This window comes from Mustela nigripes, chromosome 5 (assembly GCF_022355385.1).
Source record: "Mustela nigripes isolate SB6536 chromosome 5, MUSNIG.SB6536, whole genome shotgun sequence".
NCBI lineage: Eukaryota > Metazoa > Chordata > Mammalia > Carnivora > Mustelidae > Mustela > Mustela nigripes.
In genome coordinates, this window is record NC_081561.1 from 67,435,463 (window position 1) to 67,454,599 (window position 19,137).

The 19,137-nt window shown below is 38.3% G+C and overlaps 1 protein-coding gene across 1 annotated transcript in view; it reads left to right on the forward strand.

Annotated features, from left to right (window-relative positions):
- Positions 1–3,637: 3,637 nt before the first annotated feature.
- Positions 3,638–19,137, forward strand: part of RFX6 (regulatory factor X6) — a 59,871-nt gene continuing 44,371 nt past the window's right edge. Inside the window, exons 1-4 of the mRNA XM_059399120.1 lie at positions 3,638–3,860; positions 4,173–4,329; positions 7,074–7,197; positions 9,182–9,243. Coding sequence (XP_059255103.1) covers positions 3,638–3,860; positions 4,173–4,329; positions 7,074–7,197; positions 9,182–9,243 — 566 coding nt within the window. The remainder of the gene's footprint in view (positions 3,861–4,172; positions 4,330–7,073; positions 7,198–9,181; positions 9,244–19,137) is intronic.

The following is a 19,137-nucleotide window of genomic DNA, read 5'->3' on the forward strand; positions in this document are numbered from 1 at the left end:
GTGAAGGCTTTTGTCCTAGGGTTTTCTATGTGGAAGTGGTTTTTTTTTTTTTGGTTTTTTTTTGGTTTTTTTTTGTTTTTTGTTTTTAAAGATTTTGGTTATTTGTTTGAGAGAGAGAGAAAGAGAGGGCACAAGTGTGAGGGTGGGTGTCCAGAGGGAGAAGCAGACTCTCCACTGAGCAGGGAACCCAACATGGGGCTCATGGGGCTCAGACTTAAGGGGCTAGATCCTAGGACCTTGGGATCACAACCTGAGCAGAAGGCAGATGCTTAACAGACTGCCTTACCCAGGCGCCCCTCTGTGGACATTTTTGATTACTGATTCAATTTCTTCACTTATTATAGGTCTATTTAATTTACATTTCTGATTAGGAGCACAGAACTTAAATGTTATACTGTTTGGCAGATGGTTTACTTAAAATTAGGCAAAAAGTTCACTAAGGGCATTAAATGAGTTTGATTTGTATTTCCATTGTTCAATTCAACTGGATAATTGCCAGATATTCATTTAGTGTCTGTATGACTTACACACACCCACACCCAAACACACACAATTAGCCTGGATAACAAGAGGTCAGTATTTTTAAAAATTCAAAAAGAATTCCCAATAATTTCCCTGAATTTTTTTTTCTGATTATGTGATATAAGCAGCAGAGTCTTTTTATATACACATAGATAATCCCTAGAACTTTTACACAATGAGTCTGAGGGTGTCTCTATAAGGGGAAACATTCTAAACTTGTAGAGCTAAGCTCCATGGACTGAGAAAGTTCTGGGGCTTTGGGCGACTGAGTAGAGGAGACTGATAGACAAATTTTCCCTGGGGGATGGGGCAGGTAATAGCCTCTGATCTTTGACCTGTGGGTGCATGGATGGGTGGGTAGCCCCAGCCTGAACCCAGCTGCTGGAGGTACCAGGTAGGGAGAAAACTTTTTTTTTTTCTTTTCAGCGTAACAGAATTCATTGTTTATGAACCACACCCAGTGTCCAAGCAATAGTGCCCTCCATAATACCCACCACCTGGCTCTCCCAACCCCCCCCCCCCCCCCCCCCTTCAAAACCCTCAGGTTGTTTTTCAGAATCCATAGTCTCTCATGGTTCATCTCGGCTTTCAATTTCCCTCAACTCCCTTCTCCTCTCCATCTCCCCATGTCCTCCATGCTATTTGTTATGCTCCGCAAATAAGTGAAACCATATGATAATTGACTCTATCTGCTTGACTTATTTCACTCAGCATAATCTCTTTCAGTCCCATCCATGTTGATACAAAAGTTGGGTATTCATCCTTTCTGATGGAGGCATAATACTCCATAGTGTATATGGACCACATTTTCCTTACCCATTCATCTGTTGAAGGGCAGCTTGGTTCTTTCCACAGTTTGGCGACTGTGGCCATTGCTGCTATAAGCACTGGGGTACAGATAGCCCTTCTTTTCACTACATCTGTATCTTTGGGGTAAATACCCAGTAGTGCAATTGTAGGGTCATAGGGAAGCTCTATTTTTAATTTCTTAAGGAATCTCCACACTGTTCTCCAAAGAGGCTGCACCAACTTGCATTCCCACCAACAGTGTAAGAGGATTCCCCTTTCTCCACATCCTCTCCAATACACGTTGTTTCCTGACTTGCTAATTTTGGCCATTCTAACTGGTATAAGGTAGTTTCTCAATGTGGTTTTAATTTGAATATCCCTGGTGGCTAGTGATGATGAATATTTTTTCATGTTTCATGTGATAGCCATTTGTATGTTTTCATTGGAGAAGTGTCTGTTCATGTCTTCTGCCCATTTTTTGACATGATTATCTGTTTTGTGTGTGTTGAGTTTGAGAAGTTCTTTATAGATCCTGGATATCAACCTTTGTTTGTACTGTCATTTGCAAATATCTTCTCCCATTCCGTGGGTTGCCTCTTTGTTTTGTTGACTGTTTCCTTTGCTGTGCAGAAGCTTTTGATCTTGATGAAGTCCCAAAAGTTCATTTTCGCTTTTGTTTCCTCTCTCACGTTGGATTCCTCTCTCACGTTGAGGTCTTTTTATCCATTTTGAGTTTATCTTTGTGTACGGTGTAAGAGAATGGTTGAGTTTCATTCTTCTACATATAGCCATCCAATTTTCCCAGCACCATTTATTGAAGAGACTGTCTTTTTTTCCATTGTATACTTTTCCTGCTTTGTCAGAGATTATTTGACCATAGAGTTGAGGGTCCATATCTGTTCCACTGGTCTATGTGTCTGTTTTTATGCCAGTACCATGCTGTCTTGGTGATCAGCTTTGTAGTAAAGCTTGAAATCAGGTATCGTGATGACACCAGTTTTGAAAACTTTTGACAGCAAAAGGATGCCTTTCTCAAGTAATGCTAAAAATAGGATAATGTTCAAATATAGGTAATCTCAGCTGCGTATGCCGGGTAATGTTTTTAGATTATATTACTCCTCTCTGTAATTCACCCTTCACCCATCTACCATCATGAGTCCCATTTTGGTTTTTCCTAAGTAAAATTTTGATGTAGTTTAATATTAAATTCAAGTTCAGGGGTGATTTCTCTCTCTAATGCTCCACAAGAAGATGGCAGGTTTTTGGCTGTGGTGAGGCAACGGGAGCCAAAGCACATTCCTTGCCTTTCTGGGGAGCACTAGGCATACAGTAGGCAAAGGACACACGTCAAAAGAGCAGAAGATGGAAGGAATGAAAGATTCTGTGGCAGTCAGGCAACACACACCTGAACTCTCTACAGATTTCTCCTTCTTAAAAAAAGCACAAGTCATTTTTTTTTTTTTTTTTTTCACTCCGCATGACTCTCTTGTCATTTTGGCTTGGAAATGAAGTAGGGCGATTTCATCCTTCATCTCAACAAATGTCCATTGCACTATCCTTAGGTATAATAGATAAGGACTTGTCAGGGATGCTTTAAGTCCCAAAATACTGCAGGGAGCGAATGAATCCTCGAAAGAGGTGAGGTCTGGGATTCTGAGCCCTTGTACACCCAGGAGCACAGTAGTCTGGACACGAGCGGGACGCGATGGCGTCTGTCTCCACGTCTCTGAGAAGAGCCTTCACCAATCCCTAAAATTAATCCGAGAAAAAGCAAACCAGGCTCAGGGCTGCAAAGACTGAGAGCCCTGCTCTCAGGTCCTCCTCTACCTGGATCGCAGAATCAAGGCTGCTCAGCCAGGGCGTCGTTTGTGTCTGAAGAGCCTAGGGATGGGGACAGCTGCAGCCACGCTTCCCTCGGACAAAAGAGTGGGGATTTCTCGGATCTTTCTGGGAGCTTTGAGTGTGAAAAGTGTCCTCCGGCCCAGCACACGTTGTGAGAAAGGGATGAAAGAAGGGGCGAGAGGTGGGGACGGGGCCTCCCGGTGAGACTGGCGCAGCTGGGGAAGTGAGCTCCGAGTTTAGCATCTCCCGGGATCTCAGACAGGTGGAGAAAGGCACCTCGGCCCACCCGGGTCCCAGGTCTGAGCTGTACCTGGGCACTGGCTTCCTTCTCCGCGACGCCGGGGGGCCGGGGAGCCTGCGGCCTCCGCCCCCGCCCCTGAGGCCGCAGGTCCCCAGCCCCGCCCAGCCCCGCCCCGCCCTGGGCTCTGGGCTCCGCCGGGCGCCGGCCGAGCGGCGGGTGCCCAGGTCTTCCGCGGCCAGGAGGATGGCCAAGGTCCCGGTGCTGGAAGACGCCTTCCTGCAGGCGCAGTCTACGCCCCAAGTTTCCCCTGAGGCTCCGGAGGAGTGCTGCGTGCAGCTCCTGGGCAAGGGCTCGCTCATTTACCCCGGGGAAAGGGTGTACCTGGCGGCTGAAGCGCAGCCCGGGGGCGCCCTGGGCAGCGCGGAGACAGGGGAAGACCCGGAGCTGCTGGCGGGAGTTAAATCAGGTGAGTGCTCCGGCCCCGCGCGGCGTGTGGCTGGGAAGCGGGTGAAGTCTAAGAAGGGCATCCAGTAATAAAAGTAAACACACCACAAACATAACAGACATGTACAACATTCAAGTACAGACTTCTGTGTTTTCCCCAGGAAAATGTCAACTAAAAATTAACTCTAAGGGATTTTGCGTAGTTCTCTTCTCATCACCACCCCCCCCCCCCCCGCCCCTTAGATCACCCCGTTTGACGCCAGGGTACATTTAGAGACTATTTAATTGATTTTCAATTCTGATTTTCTTTATCATCCTTTCAACTTGCAATCAGAAATGCATTTGAGCAATGGTAACTTTTCCTCTGAAGAAGAGGATGGAGAGAGTCACGACAGCAAAACCAAAGCAGCCGATCTACACCTCTCTCAGAAAAAAACCATCACGCAAATGATGAAGGATAAAAAGAAGCAGACTCAGCTCACCCTGCAGTGGTAAGACTCCCAAAAGGGTACCTTTCAGCACCTGTTGAGTCTTAAAAGTCAGTATCTTAAAAAAAAAAAAAAAAAATCTTCAGAATCCGCTTTTTTCAATTTGATTTTCCCTCAGACTTTTCAGGGAAAGTTTAAAATGCCAATAGGAAATTTATTCTTTCCCCCCCCCCACTGAATATTTGGAGTGGAGATGTATTCTGGTATTAATGAAAAATGATATGCAGTACAAAACCCCATCACTTTGTTCATTATTGACCCAAACTATAATTTTGTCAAATGTCAGCGATAATGAATGTTTTTATGTCTTTTTGCATAACATACAATCAATTTGACCTTTAGATATCTGTTATGTGGTAGTTTTGTGTTTATAAAACATGATTCTTTACGACTTATGAGGAGGAAGGATCTTAATATTCTTTATCCATATGAGGGCAAATTAACAATTGTGTATTGGTCATTTGGTGAAGTATGTTTGAATTAGAAGACATAGAAAAATCAGTTAAAATGTTACTAGTAACTTAAATAAATGTTCAACTATTTTTATAACACCTGCGAATTGGATTTTGTGGAAAATCTTTCAGAACCAAGAGTATGCCAGTTGGTTTTCTACGTACAGAGAGCATTTTGTAATATTATCTAAAAGGAAGAGAGATCTAAAGTAAAAACTCTAAGCTTTCCCATATACTGTGAAGAAATAAGAAAAAAATTTCCTCCTGAATTACAAATCGCAAATAATTAAAAAGGTCTATTTACTGATAAGTTGTATACAATGTTTATATGTAAAGTATGATCTAAACCTTAGAAAAATACAGTAGAAAAAATATTATCTAAGAAACTACCACAAAAATTATTAAATTTTATTTTCAGTTATTTGGGTTACAATTCACATGTACTAAATTTTTGTACTATATACTTAAACCTTTTCAAATATTTGAAATATGAACTGAATATTCTTCTAAGGTTATGATTTAACTGTTGAAGTTGATGTCAGACTTACTGGTTAAAAATACACTGGAGCAGTAAATGCTTGAGTTAATTATCTGGAATATTTGGGATACAACTCTTTTATTAGGATAATTGGAGCAGAAGTGTTGATTAAAGATACATTTTGGAAAGTTGTTGAGTGATCACTTCCAGTTTTTCAGTTCAAATCAACTGGGTGGAAACAAACTTTTTTTTTTAATTTTATAAATATAATTGGTTTATAATTAAGGGAAGAAATATCATACCCCAAATTAACATTGCACTCATGGCTAGGATTATTTTGAAGATAATGACAATGTCTACAAAAATATCAAAATGGCAGAGAAGTTGACATTTCATACCTGCCATTAAAATACAATCTTTAAATAGTTGAATGTTTTCTTAGTGATTTTCATATTTTTTGAAACTATAAAATTCTGTAATTTTTGTTTGAATTTTTCATACCCTTTCCTGTGAAACAATCTAATGTATATTTTTAAAAAAATGAATGAATTAATTGTATTTGGAGAATTTCTCCTTAAGATTGTGTAGATTATTAGGGAGGTTAAAAATTACAACTGAAAAATAAAGTGAAAAATTTGACTGAGTAACTCCAGTTTTCAACCGTCAGCCAGGAGTTTGGTTTCATGCATGCAAATTTTACTGGGGTTTGCTTCTTTTTTCCTTTCTCCATGGAAAAATGGACATCTGATGCTTTACATCTGATGAACATCTCTTTTAGCTTTTATCTTCTATGTCTTGGGAATCTGTTAAATCAGAGATCTTGGATAGTTGAACTCAATTTTAATCTGAAAGTGTACTCTTTATTGCATTGTTCCTCTATAGGAATAATTATAATTTTGCTATACATAAAATGGGTATACACAAATTTTGGTCAAAATCACCTACTAAATTATTAACAAAACGGGGAATACAATCTACAAGTTCTGAGTTCTTGAATGCTATGCAGATATTTGTAGCAAATATGTATTATCACATTTGTTATATTATATTTATTATATTATCACTTTTAATTGCAATTGTAGACATTCAAATTAAATGGAATTATGTCTAAATTTTCAAAATTTGCATAATTATGTTTATAACAGAGTTGAATTTATATATGTCAGTTTGGAAATGTCTTTAGAGACATACATGTTGTTTTAAGTGTATGCTACGGTTTAGGGTTGTTACAGTACTGATCACAGCAAAAGGCAGAGGAGGAGAAATAGATCAGTACCATTTCAGACTTAAGTGATGTGAGTGTATTCTGAAGTATTTTGCAAATAAATGTATCATCATGCTTCCCTAACCATTTAGGGTTCAGAACTATTTTGTGAGTGAAAGTCAGAGATTGTAGGTATTTGCTGGCCTAAAACCGGGCGGCCCTTTAGGGCTTAGAACATCCTCTTAAAAAAAAATGTCATCTTCAATTTCACCATTCCTGTTTTTACCTCACAGGGCAAACCATAATGAATAGGGAGGATTTCCATAGAAGTAGGACTTGTTCTTTGGGATATAGACCAGGGAGGAGTGGTATTATGTTCACCATGGTATTTTAACTGCACTAACAGGTGTTCACTGGGGCTGTTGCTCTTCTAACATTAGTTCTTGTGATCTGACTTTTAATAATATCCAGAATAAAACAAATCTACCTGGGTCCACTCATGAACTCATTTATATAGAGTGTGTATTCAAAGCAGTCATTAGACTAATGTAAAAGGGGAAAGGAGAAATAAAGGAAAGGTTGGACCCAATTTTTTGCCTTTTGTTTTTTTTAGGCTTGAAGAGAATTACATAGTATGTGAGGGAGTCTGCCTTCCACGGTGTATCCTTTATGCACACTATTTAGATTTCTGCAGGAAAGAGAAATTGGAGCCAGCCTGTGCAGCCACCTTTGGAAAGGTAAATGACATGTATTGGCTACACTACTTAACAACTAAAGTCATGTCAGGTAGACAGAGTAGAAACACGTTCATCTGAGCAAGTTTTCATGTAGAATATTCAGAAATTTCTCTCATGAACATAAATGAAATTTCTTACGGGTGTATTTGAAACTACTATGTGATTTGTCTTGATTTTACCTACTATAGGTTTTACCTTGAACTACTTTATGCTTTGAATATTAGAACCCTGGCTATCAGAAGACTTCATGTGACATTAAAGGCATCTCCTTTTGAGGAGTAACATTTTCCTTCAAAGAGGAATGTATTAAGAAGTATGGTAATGGCCTGTACTGAGAAGTGAAATTAAGTAGAAGTGACAAGTATCTTGTGGATGCAATTGGTGGTTGTGGTTTTTGTTTTGCTGGTTCAAGTATATGTTTTTTTTTTTAAAGATGTTATTTATTTATTTGACACACACAGAGAGAGATCACAAGTAGGCAGAGGCAGGCAGAGAGAGAGGGGGAAGCAGGATCCCCGCTGAGCAGAGAGCCTGATGCGGGGCTCGATCCCAGGACCCTGGGATCATGACCTGAGCCAAAGGCAGAGGCTTTAACCCACTGAGCCACCCAGGCGCCCCCAAGTCTATGGGTTTTTAATAAATTTTTACTTTCTTTCGTTAAGAGTTCCCTTGATTCTCCACTTCACTCTGAGTATGAATACACCCCCAAACTCCAAGACGTTGTGAGAGGATTGATTAAATATTGCTCAGTTAAACACATTTCTTTCTGCCCAACCTATATGGTTAGGATGGGAATCTATAGAGTTGGCATTACTCTATTTATATATGTTGGCCTTATTTCGAGAACCGAAAACCTTGTTCTTTGAGATTCTTCTTATGCTCGGCTGTCTTAAGAAACCGAGGATAGCGCAGAAAAAATGTAGGAAGCTTAAGCTTCAAAGATGGCATCTCATGTAAACTGAAATCCAAATTTTAACCTGTAGAGGGACTCATTGTCCAGGAAATAATGAATGCTATAGTCTGGCTTCTCAGTTTTTGAAAATAAAATAATATAAAATAATAAAATAATTAATAATAAATAAATAATAATAAAAATAAAATATAACATCATTTATAAATTTAATATGAAAACCTATCTGCTTGTGGGAGTCAGTGTGATATGCTGCATGGTAATCTCATGATTTAGGTTCTGGCCTAGACAGTGACTCATTTGTTGTCAGACCTTCTGAAAGCACTTCACCTTTTCGAAACTCAGTTCACTCACTGCCTAAAATGAGGAAGTTGTGGAAGGCAATTTCTAATGTCTACGTTAGCACAGCTGTTTAATGAGTCCAACTTATGGCGGTCTTCTTGACTGTTTGGGGAGTCATGGAGCCCCTTGAGAATCTGATTAGAACCACAGAACCAGTCCTCAAGAAGTGAACATTTATAAGAACTTTGCCATGGAGCCCTTAGGATATCCCACAATTTCCTGTTTCCAATAGAAAAGATTTCATTTTTTAATTGCTAATGCCAATTTTTAGCAAATTTTAGAGAAAGGAACATAGAGAAGAAAACATTTAAAACACTGCTGTGGAGATCTGGTAAGGTAAAGAACATTTCCTGTGTTCTGGCAGGGTTGGAGATGGAGATATAATTGTGGCAAGCCTCTGGATAAAATTATTATAAAGATACTCAAATTTTTCTTTTAAGTACATAAATAAAGTAACAGTTGCTTTGGTAGTCACGTTAAGCAAAATCAGATACTGGCATGATTCACCCTGGAAATTGAGACAAGAGCAGTGAAATAATCTCATCAGAAAAGTATCTTCCTGCCTCTGATAATATATTATTGCTTATCAATATGGTATATGTACGATGTTACTTCTTCCAGACTAAATATACTCAAAGTTTAACATTTACTTTCTCTAATTAATTGGTTACAAGTTGCTTGCAATAGAACCACATACTTCCTAAAAACTAAAGTGATTGACTTTCCTTTCAGACAATTCGCCAGAAATTTCCCCTCTTAACAACTCGGCGACTTGGAACCAGAGGCCATTCAAAGTAAGACCCGCTGATGAGCATGTATCAGTGATATGTGATACCTGTATGTGAGGACTGACACGTGTAAAATTAAGGATTGTCTTTATCAGTGAGTGGAAGCAGGTATTCTCTTCTTGATGAAGCAGATTTTCGCCAATTGTAAGAACTAAGAAGAGAAAAAAGTGGATTTTAGAATGACGTTTAAAAAGCAAAATTTATACTGAAAATTGTAATACATCCTTGTTTCTGATGAAATAATGTAAATGAACCATGGTCATAATCTTAAGGCCACGACTGAAGGCATCGGTGTCCTGAAAGGAGAGTGCCCATAGCTAAGGAAGTGGCCAGATGGAACCCACAGCACTCCCAAAGGCAAGGCCAAAGCCAGGGGTTGAAGCATGATTCGGGTTCTTTCTCTAGGTTTCTTTTCCAGGTAATGACTTCTTAACATCTTCTTCTCTTCCCTTCAAGACAAATGATCTGCACAAATGACTTCTTTGGTCATCTCTTCATGTAGATAGAAACATAAAGTAAGATCTCTCTCTTGATAGCTTCAGCTTTTCTTTTCTCTTGTGGCCATCTCGGTAGGACCCCCAGTTTAAGGTTCTCATTCGTCCATGATTGCCTCTGCCCTCTGTGTTTTCAGTGTTGCCTCTCCTTCTGCCTACAAGCATATTCGCATCTCTTCCAGTTAATAAAAATAAAATCTTCTCAAACCTGCTAGACTCTTCACACTTGCTCTGTTCTTTTGCTTCTCGTTGCTGTTCCTTGAAAGAGCAACTCTGCTCACTTCCCTGACCAGTGTTCCCATGCCTGTGTCCTAGTGCCTGTCTTTACCGGAATAGAAACTCCATGGCTCATTTTTACCATTAGTCATCTTCCTTGGCACCCATCTAGCGTGTGAACCTGCTGACAGAGCCTTCTCGAGATAAATCAGTGTATGAAGTGTCTCCCAGGGTTTCCCTGTCACAACACTGATAACTCCTCTTCCATCTTCTGCTATTCATTTGCTAGCTCATGCAGCATCTTCCCCTGTCCTAACATCTAGTTCAGCATTGCCGGATGGAATACAACACAGCCACGTATTTATTTCAAACGTTCCTAGTAGCCACATTGGAAAAAGTACAAAGGAACAGATCTTATTTGATTTTAATGTTTCATGTAATCCAGTATATCTGAAATGCTGTCATTTCCCCAAGTAATCAAAATGAAAAACATTTGAGATATTTTATGCTCTCTTTTTTTCTCTGCTAAGCGTTTGAGCTCCAGGCTGTATTTTATACCGAGCTCACATCTCCATTCAGATTAGTCCCGTTTCAGGGGGTCAGTACTCACGTGTGTCCAGGAGCCGCCCAGTGGGGTAGCTCAGCCTTAGTCACTTGCCAGAAAGAATAAATCTCACTTTATGAATTCTCTTCAACGGGTCTCTCTCCATTCTCACTTTCATAATCTGGCCTTCACTCTGTTTTTCCAGTCCACTTAATACAACTCTTGAAATCAACCTTCTGAAACTTTTAGCAGCTCATGGCAGATTTTTCTCACCTTGACATTCAAGGTCCATTATGGTTTAGTCACAAGCCATTTGCCTACCTTACCACCTGCTTCTCACTTCTCAGCATGGAACCTGTGTTCCCATCAAATTAGGGCCAGTACCCTCTGCCTCTTCCTCAGATGTCATTCGTTTGTTCACGCTGTCGTCCTCCATGGAAAATTCCCTTTCTCTTGCAGGTATGTTGAAAGCTTACCCATTGAAAAGAATGCCTCATGAACTCCCTCTTCTTTTGAATTTTTACTTATCTCTTGATTTCTTTCCCCCCCACCCAGGCATAATTTTATTTATTTATTTATTTATTTTTAAATTTTTTATTTTTTATAAACATATATTTTTATCCCCAGGGGTACAGTCTGTGAATCACCAGGTTTGCACACGTCACAGCACTCACCAAAGCACATACCCTCCCCAATGTCCATAATCCCACCCCCTTCTCCCAACCTCCCCCCCCCCGCAACCCCCACATTTTGTTTTGTGAGATTAAGAGTCACTTATGGTTTGTCTCCCTCCCAATTCCATCTTGTTTCATTGATTCTTCTTCTACCCACTTAAGCCCCCATGTTGCATCACCACTTCCTCATATCAGGGAGATCATATGATTTCTTTTTTTAAAATTAATTTATTTTTTAAATTTCTTTTCAGAAATTAAATGAATTAACAGAAATTAAATGAATTAACATAATTCATTTTTTATGCACTGTACCCAGTGCTCCATGCCATATGTGCCCTCCATAATACCTACCACCTGGCTCCCCCAACCTCCCACACCCCCGCCCCTTCAAAAGCCTCAGATTGTTTTTCAGAGTCCATAGTCTCTCATGGTTCATCTCCCCTTCCAATTTCCCTCAACTGTATGCTCCCTCTCTGTGCCCTCAGAGCAGTTCATTCGTACCTATCTTAATGTGAAATTAACTTATCTCTTCCCCCTCAAAAGATACTATTTTGTGGATAGAGACTTTGTTTCATTCACTTTCATAACCTTTGCTACATAACAGATGATCGATGAATATTTATTTAACTGATTCCTATTAATGTTAATAGGTCTGAGAAGAAGTGATAAAATGCCAGATTGAAAGCCACTAAGTAAGTTCTTCCCTTCTAACCAAGTCAGGACTTGTCTTTCAAAGTTCAATCAGTTTAACTGGCTGATTTCTAATGAATTTGACTCCTACTGACTTGTGTAGGTGGAGGAAAGATCAGATAGTGTTTGACGTAGGTAAGTAGTAGGAAAAGAGCCAAAGCAATGCAGAGAAATCCTCTTCATGGGTCTGCAGGAGGACAGGCAGGCAGGCTGCAGAGAAAGCCAATTAATCCTAGAAGGAGCCTTCAGGATTAGGGATGAATCATTAACCGTGTCCATTGTGACACTCTGAGGCTCCAGCGTTTAGGTTTAGGTAACAATATGTGGTAACTTCAGGCAATTTATCTGACATCTAAAAGCAGATGTGCCCAAGAGGGAAGCATTAATAATTTGAATTTTTTCCTACCTTCCTGATATGCCATTTGCTTTTTGTAGCTTGCTTATTATATTCATGGTATTTTGATATCCTGGGGAAAAGGCATGTTCCATAGGGAAACTGAGGATGTTGAATGATACAGTGAGATGGAAAGTTTGTGTATCTTGCAATTGACAATGTTTTGATGTAATTATTCTTAGCCAGATAGTTTTCCCATCTTTATTTATTTCTAAGAGTTGCCTAGAGTTAGGAGCATGAAGTTTAGAGTTGGGCAATTCTGAACTTTTATTCTATTACTCCCATGTATAGTCCCTGTGTGACACCAGATGAATTGTTCAGTTTTTCATCAGTAAAGATGGTATACAGTGTCCGTATCACAGGTTTGTTGTGAGAATTAAATGAGTAAAGTATAGGAATGGGTGGAGAAAGGAATATGCTTTCAACCTGACTGTCCTTGATAATATGAAACTATCCCCAAATCAGCAATGCAATTAAAAGTTACTATTTATCGAGCACTGCACACACATACACACAAGAACACTCGCAACCACACACTCTCAGATCCTTACAGTGACAATACAAGATGGAATTACTGTATTTTACAAATGAGAAGACTAGTTCAAAGATGATTGACTTGCCTGAAGCCACACACATGCTGTAAAATAACAATGTTGGCATTTAAGTCAAAGTTTATCTGACTCTAAAGTTTGTGCTTTGTCAACTAGTAAATCCTACTTCCCCCCTCATATCAGCCATATCAAGACAATAATTATTTAATTGAATTTTTGATTTTTTGAGGTATAAATTTCATTTCATCTGTTTTAAAAACTTACTAATGTATCAGATTTTTCTGATTCTTTCAGAATCTTTTAGATTCTTTTTTAAAGATTTTATTTATTTATTTGAAGGAAAGAGAGAAAAAGAGTACGAATATAGGGCAGGGGAAGAGGCGGAAGCCAGTTCCCCTGTGAGCAGGAAGCCCTATACAGGGCTGACCCCAGAACCCTGGGAACCTGGACCCTGACCTGAGCAGAAGGCATTTGCTCAACAGACTGAGCCACCCAAGCTCTCCTAAACAGCTAATATTTTCTGAAGCCTTAATCATAAGGCACTTTAAATTATTTTATATTTATTTAGAGATATTTATGTTTTATATAAAAACAAATGTGTGGCACAACCACACATTTACTTTTTTTTTTTTTTTAAGATTTTATTTATTTATTTGACACAGAGAGAGAGATCACAAGTAGGCAGAGAGGCAGGCAGGGAGAGAGAAAGGGAAGCAGGCTCTCTGCTGAGCAGAGAGCCCGATGTGGGGCTCCGAAGGCAGAGGCTTTAACCCACTGAGCCACCCAGGCGCCCCCACGCTTACTTTTTGCTTTTAATCTTTGTCCTGAACATTTCTCTATGTTGGTATATTATCTTTATAGTCATCATTTCTAATGACTAGTTAATATCTCAAAAGTTTAATATTTTTGTGTCCATAGAAATATAAAAATATATTAAAATATAAAAAAAATATAAAAAATATTTTATGTCTATAGTAATATGAGTTGGTGAAACTGAATGAAGAAGTAAGAATATTTTGGAGAAAGAGGAATTTATAATTTCTCCAAATTTTACCATTATTTTGCAAAACTTATTTTATTGCAGTAGTGTTTATAATATCACTAGATATTTATTGAATTATTTTTAAAAATAAATAAATTTAGTATTGATTTATTTTTACTTCTGTGGATCATATATTAAAATATAATAATATACAGCTGCCTAATGATTGTTATTTAAAAACATAAGCTCTCAATTTTTGCCCAAATGTCATAGAATAACTAAAGTATGTCCAGTCATTTCATTTGAGTCCTTCAAACAATTTATTTTAGATCATGATTAACTCAAAAGATTCTTCTGTATTCTGGGCAAAAGATAGCACCACTGTTTCTAAAACTGTCCTTGGATACCTTTAGGGTTCATCAAACCTCTTCAAATTTTATTCCCTGTATAAAATCTGGTAGTTGGGGAAACACTGTTCTTTGTGAGGAAGAGATTGATTAGTAGGATCTAAAAAACAGGAGTGAATTTTGTTTCTGTTTTCAGGTTCTGTTTCTCTAAGTTCTGACATAACTGAGTATTAAAATGATTGGTCCTCACTCCCCACCTTTCTGCACATGCTGCTACTTCCCCTCATGAAAGTGAAAGATGAAAAAGTTTAACTAGATAAAATGAAGCAAAAATTTACTGAACCAAAGGAAGAGATAAAATATATAAAACATACATTAAAAACAAACAAAACACCCTGGGGAACCTGGGTGGCTCAGTCAGGTGTCTGCCTTGGGCTCAGGTCATGATCCCAGCATCTTGGGATGGAGCCACATATCTGGCTCCCTGCTCTCCCTCTCCAGCTCTCCTTTGCTGGTGTTCCCTCTCTTGATATTGCCCTCTATCATAAATAAATAAAAACTAAAAAAAATAATAATAATAAAATAAAAACAAACAAATAATCCAAATGGACAGAATCACTAGGTAGATACCACAAATCACCAGGTATCATGCAATGTCAAAATTAGAAACAATTAAAAATTGAATAATTGTTTCCAGGGGCCTGTCTCATGTTCTACATAAGAAGCCATTGCTGCCTTTGGTTATGGGGGGAGAGGGTTGGGCAGAGAAGGTCTTTAAAAGTTAACACCTGAGTGAACCTTGGGGACAAGGTCAGTGAGTTTACAGAGACAAAGTTCTGCTCTCTGTCCCTTCCTTCACAGTCACCATCCCCTCCCTGCCAAGAAGCCCCAGTGGCAGACTCCACACATTCTCAATACCAAGATAAAAACTCACTTTTGAGTTTTTTGAGTTTTTTGTTGTTTTCTCTTTGATTTACTAACAATGCCAAAATATACATTTGATTTTTTTTTTTCTGTGCAGTATTTTCGAAATCTGGGTTTTGAAAAAGTAACTGAAACAAAATCAGATAGGCACTAAAGAGTAACTAATGAAAAGTAATTTTTGCCTATCATGTCATGAATGGATTATATCAATAATCAATCCATTGATATTTTTATCAGTGTATAAAGCATGGTGCTAAAGTTTTTAAGATGCAAACAGTGGGATCAAAAATTTTTCACTATTAATATTCATTTATTTAATGAGCATTTTTGTTCAGTATCGGTGCTGACTAGGCCCCAGGGACATAGCGATGAAGAAAGAAGACCTGTTTCTCACCCTTGCTCAGAAAAGCTCAGAAGAATAAGGGAGAACACAGTGGAGACCACCATGTAGATTTCATGTACACAGTAGACTGTTTGATTTGAAGTTACATTTTAATTTCTTGTAGACTTTGATCAGTTGAATCTTGGTTTTCAGACATGATGGACAAAAGCTATTATCTTATTTATTAGTAGTGATTTAGTGGGTTAATAAAACTGATATGGCAGCTGCTCTTATCATAGTAAGTTATTGCAAGTCCCTGAACAGCTTAATCCCATCATTTCCTTATCAGTGATCATTTGTGTAGTGTAAACTAACATCGGGGCTACTAGCTCAGTGGAAACATATGTTTCAGGAATTCTATATAATGACTGAACTAGAAAAGAAAAACTATAGGGGCAAGTAGAAATTTATCAGCAAATGAAGAAAAGTGTTAGACACAATGTAAATACTTTAGTAGTAAGAGCGGCAATAATTTCATTTGTCCTATTAAAAATTTTTTATATTTTATAACATGTTCACCTCAAAATGCAGACATTCAAAACTAATTAATAAATCTTTATTGCTCAAATGTAAATGGTATCTGTCATTTGAAATAAGGCTAAGGGCAATTGACACAAATGAATGAACACAATTTATTAGATAATCACAAAGATCTTTGCATTTTTTAAAAAGATTTTATTTATTTGACATAGAGAGATTGAATGAGAGAGAAAGACAGAGAGCAAGCACAAGCAGGGGGAATGGCCTGCAGGGGAGAAGCAGGCTCCCCCTGAGCAAAGGGCTCAGGATCCCAGGATCATGACTTGAGCCAAAGGCTGCCCCTTAACTGACTGAGCCATCCAGGCGCCCCACAAAGATCCTTGTATTATGCAAATTTTCTGAGAGAAATAAGCTAGTCATACCCAGGATTTTTAAACATTTATCACATATCCTTTTAAATAAAAATGGATACGAATCATATATAGAGAAAAAACTGAAATGTTTGGAAATTTTTATTCAGAGTAACCCACAGAATCAGCATTGGGTAGCGGTATATAAATTAAAATAACCAGCTAGCACACACTTGTGCAACCCTTACCTTTTATTTGACATGCACCAACCATATGTCTTTGTTGTACTGGAATATTTCTGGCAAATATTTCCTAGCAAGATTTATTTTAGGGGAATATATTAACAGTAAAATCATGTTGTAAAATGTTGGGCTTGAGATGAAAAATCCATGTATGCTTTGCATGAAATTACTCTCCCTGGTTTTATGAGGTTTACCTTTAGCTGTTAGGAAGACAGAGCTGCTCATTTATTATCTCTTCTCTGTTCTCAAAGACATTAAATCATCACTCAAGTGATAACATGTATCTAGTAGACTAAAAGGAAGGTTAAGGGAGAAAGATTATTTATTTTATAGGTTCCAGAAGAAACTAGATATGAAAGTGCTAAAGCATTACAGTGGTCATTGCGAAATATTAAGATTTATATTCCTGGCCATAGTCTTTCTGCTTAAATACACTGACTTCATGTCCTTTGTACATATTGTTTAGCTATACCACGCTTGTTTGACCCCAGTATTTTACTGGTGACGTAGGAATGCTTGATACGACAAGGCTGTTATTGAAACTGTTGGCTATAAGGGAATCTGTGTTTTATAAGGGTCTAAATTTCTATCACGAGACATTGATTCATCCTTCAATAAGCGAGGGTTTTTCTATACAGTAATTTCTAAGGAGAGTATCAATGAAGGAAAAGATCCAGTTCCTTTCCTCTAAACCTTATAGTTTAGTGGGACAGCTAAGCCATGTAGAGACACACCAGTGGTATGAGGTATAAAGCTACCTAGGATAAATGGCCAAGAGAGGAGAGGAGCTTAAAGGACAGAGAGATTAGATTCATCTGAGAAACCAGGCAAGCTTCATGCATTAAAGCTATGCCTTGGGGTGTAAGTTAAGAAACCATGACAGAAAGGAAGAAGGGCATTCCCAGTGAAGTATTCAATCAAGTAAGGGTGCCGAGGCGAGAAAACACATGATTTGTGGAGAGCAAGTAATTGTGACAATAATAGATTAGTTTAAACAGTGCTCATGGTAGGGTTAAAGGAGTTAGTATATTTCTTATATTTAACCTATAAAAAGGTTAAAGGAGTTAGTATATTTCTTACACCATGTTAGACAAGAAATTCTTTAATCTCTACCAAATTTAAAATTGTGCTAATATATTTAAGTATCTGATACAAGATGCATGGCCTTCATTGAAAAATTCCTGTTTGTAAAGTTTTCCTTATAATGCAGTTACTTCTAAATTTTTTCATGTCATTTATTTAGTCAGCAAATGTTTATTGATTTCTATTATAGGGAGCTTACATTATAGAAAGGGTCTTTGTTTATATATGGATTATCAAATATGAAAAATCCAGATCAGTGGTGTAAGTCTTGGTGATTCCTGTTAGATATCAATGCTTGCTTAATAAGATTCATGCTGAGCTAGGAGTATTTACGCTGAGTGCAAACATATTCAAAACATCGTCACTTAATGATTTCTAATTACAAACAAAATTGAAATACAAAATTATATGTATATATGTATATATCTATATATCTTTTGCTTATATGTATGTGTGTGTGTGTGTGTGTGTGTGTGTGTGTATCTTTTGCTTCCCAAGTATGAAGGCAACATAGCCAGTTGAAACAGAGTGCTCAGTTGTGTCTGGGTTGATAGTGTCATTTACTTTTGGCCCGTGAATAAAATATAGCATTTTAGGGCTCCTGGGTGGCTCAGTCAGTCAGTCAGTTAAACGTCTGCCTTCAGCTCAGGTCATGATCCCAGTGTCCTGGGATCAAGTCCCAGGTTGGGATCCCTGCTCACTGGAGAGTCTGCTTCTCCCTCTGCCCCTCCCCTCTACTCCTGCTCTGTCTCTCTCTTACTCTAGCAAAAACAAATAAATGAAATCTTTAAAATACAGTGTTTTAAAAGGATTTTCTTTTGCTGGGGTTGGAGCAGGGGTATGGTAAGGTATAAAATCTAGACTCTGAATGTAGTTGGAAGCATTACATACTTCTGTTTTTTTTTTTTTTTAAGATTTTATTTATTTATTTGACAGAAAGAGACAGCGAGAGAGGAAATACAAGCAGGGGGAGTGGGAGAGGGAGAAGCAGGCTTCCCGCTGAGCAGGAAGCCCAATACATCCCAGGACGCTGGTATCATGACCTGAGCCAAAGGCAGAGGCATAACCCACTGAGCCACTCAGGCACCCCCATACTTCCATTTGTGAAGATGTTTTTCCCTAATGACTGGAAAAGAGGGGGCATAATAATACAGTCCTATTAGAAAAATAAGGAACCAATGAATTGTGTCATGAGAATACCCTTTTCTTAAAAGTCATCAGTACAAAAAAATTACAAATTCATATTAGTCAATATTATTGAGTCCTAAAGGATGGTGCAGCTTTTTTTTTTTTAAAGTGACCATAAGGTGATTTTAAAAAATGGAAGTAAAATATGCCCAGTATTGGTCAGTGTGGTCAGTGTTCCATGACTGGCAAATGGTATGGCTCAGGATGCCATGAACAAGGGTGTAGAGAAGCACATTCCTGACCTGATTTTCCATGTCTGTTTTGTCATTGTATTGACATCTAGCATAGTCGTCAAGACACAGTATGTCTTCTAATACTTGTTCAAATCCTGCTTATCCTTTCTACTTGTCCTAGGCTTT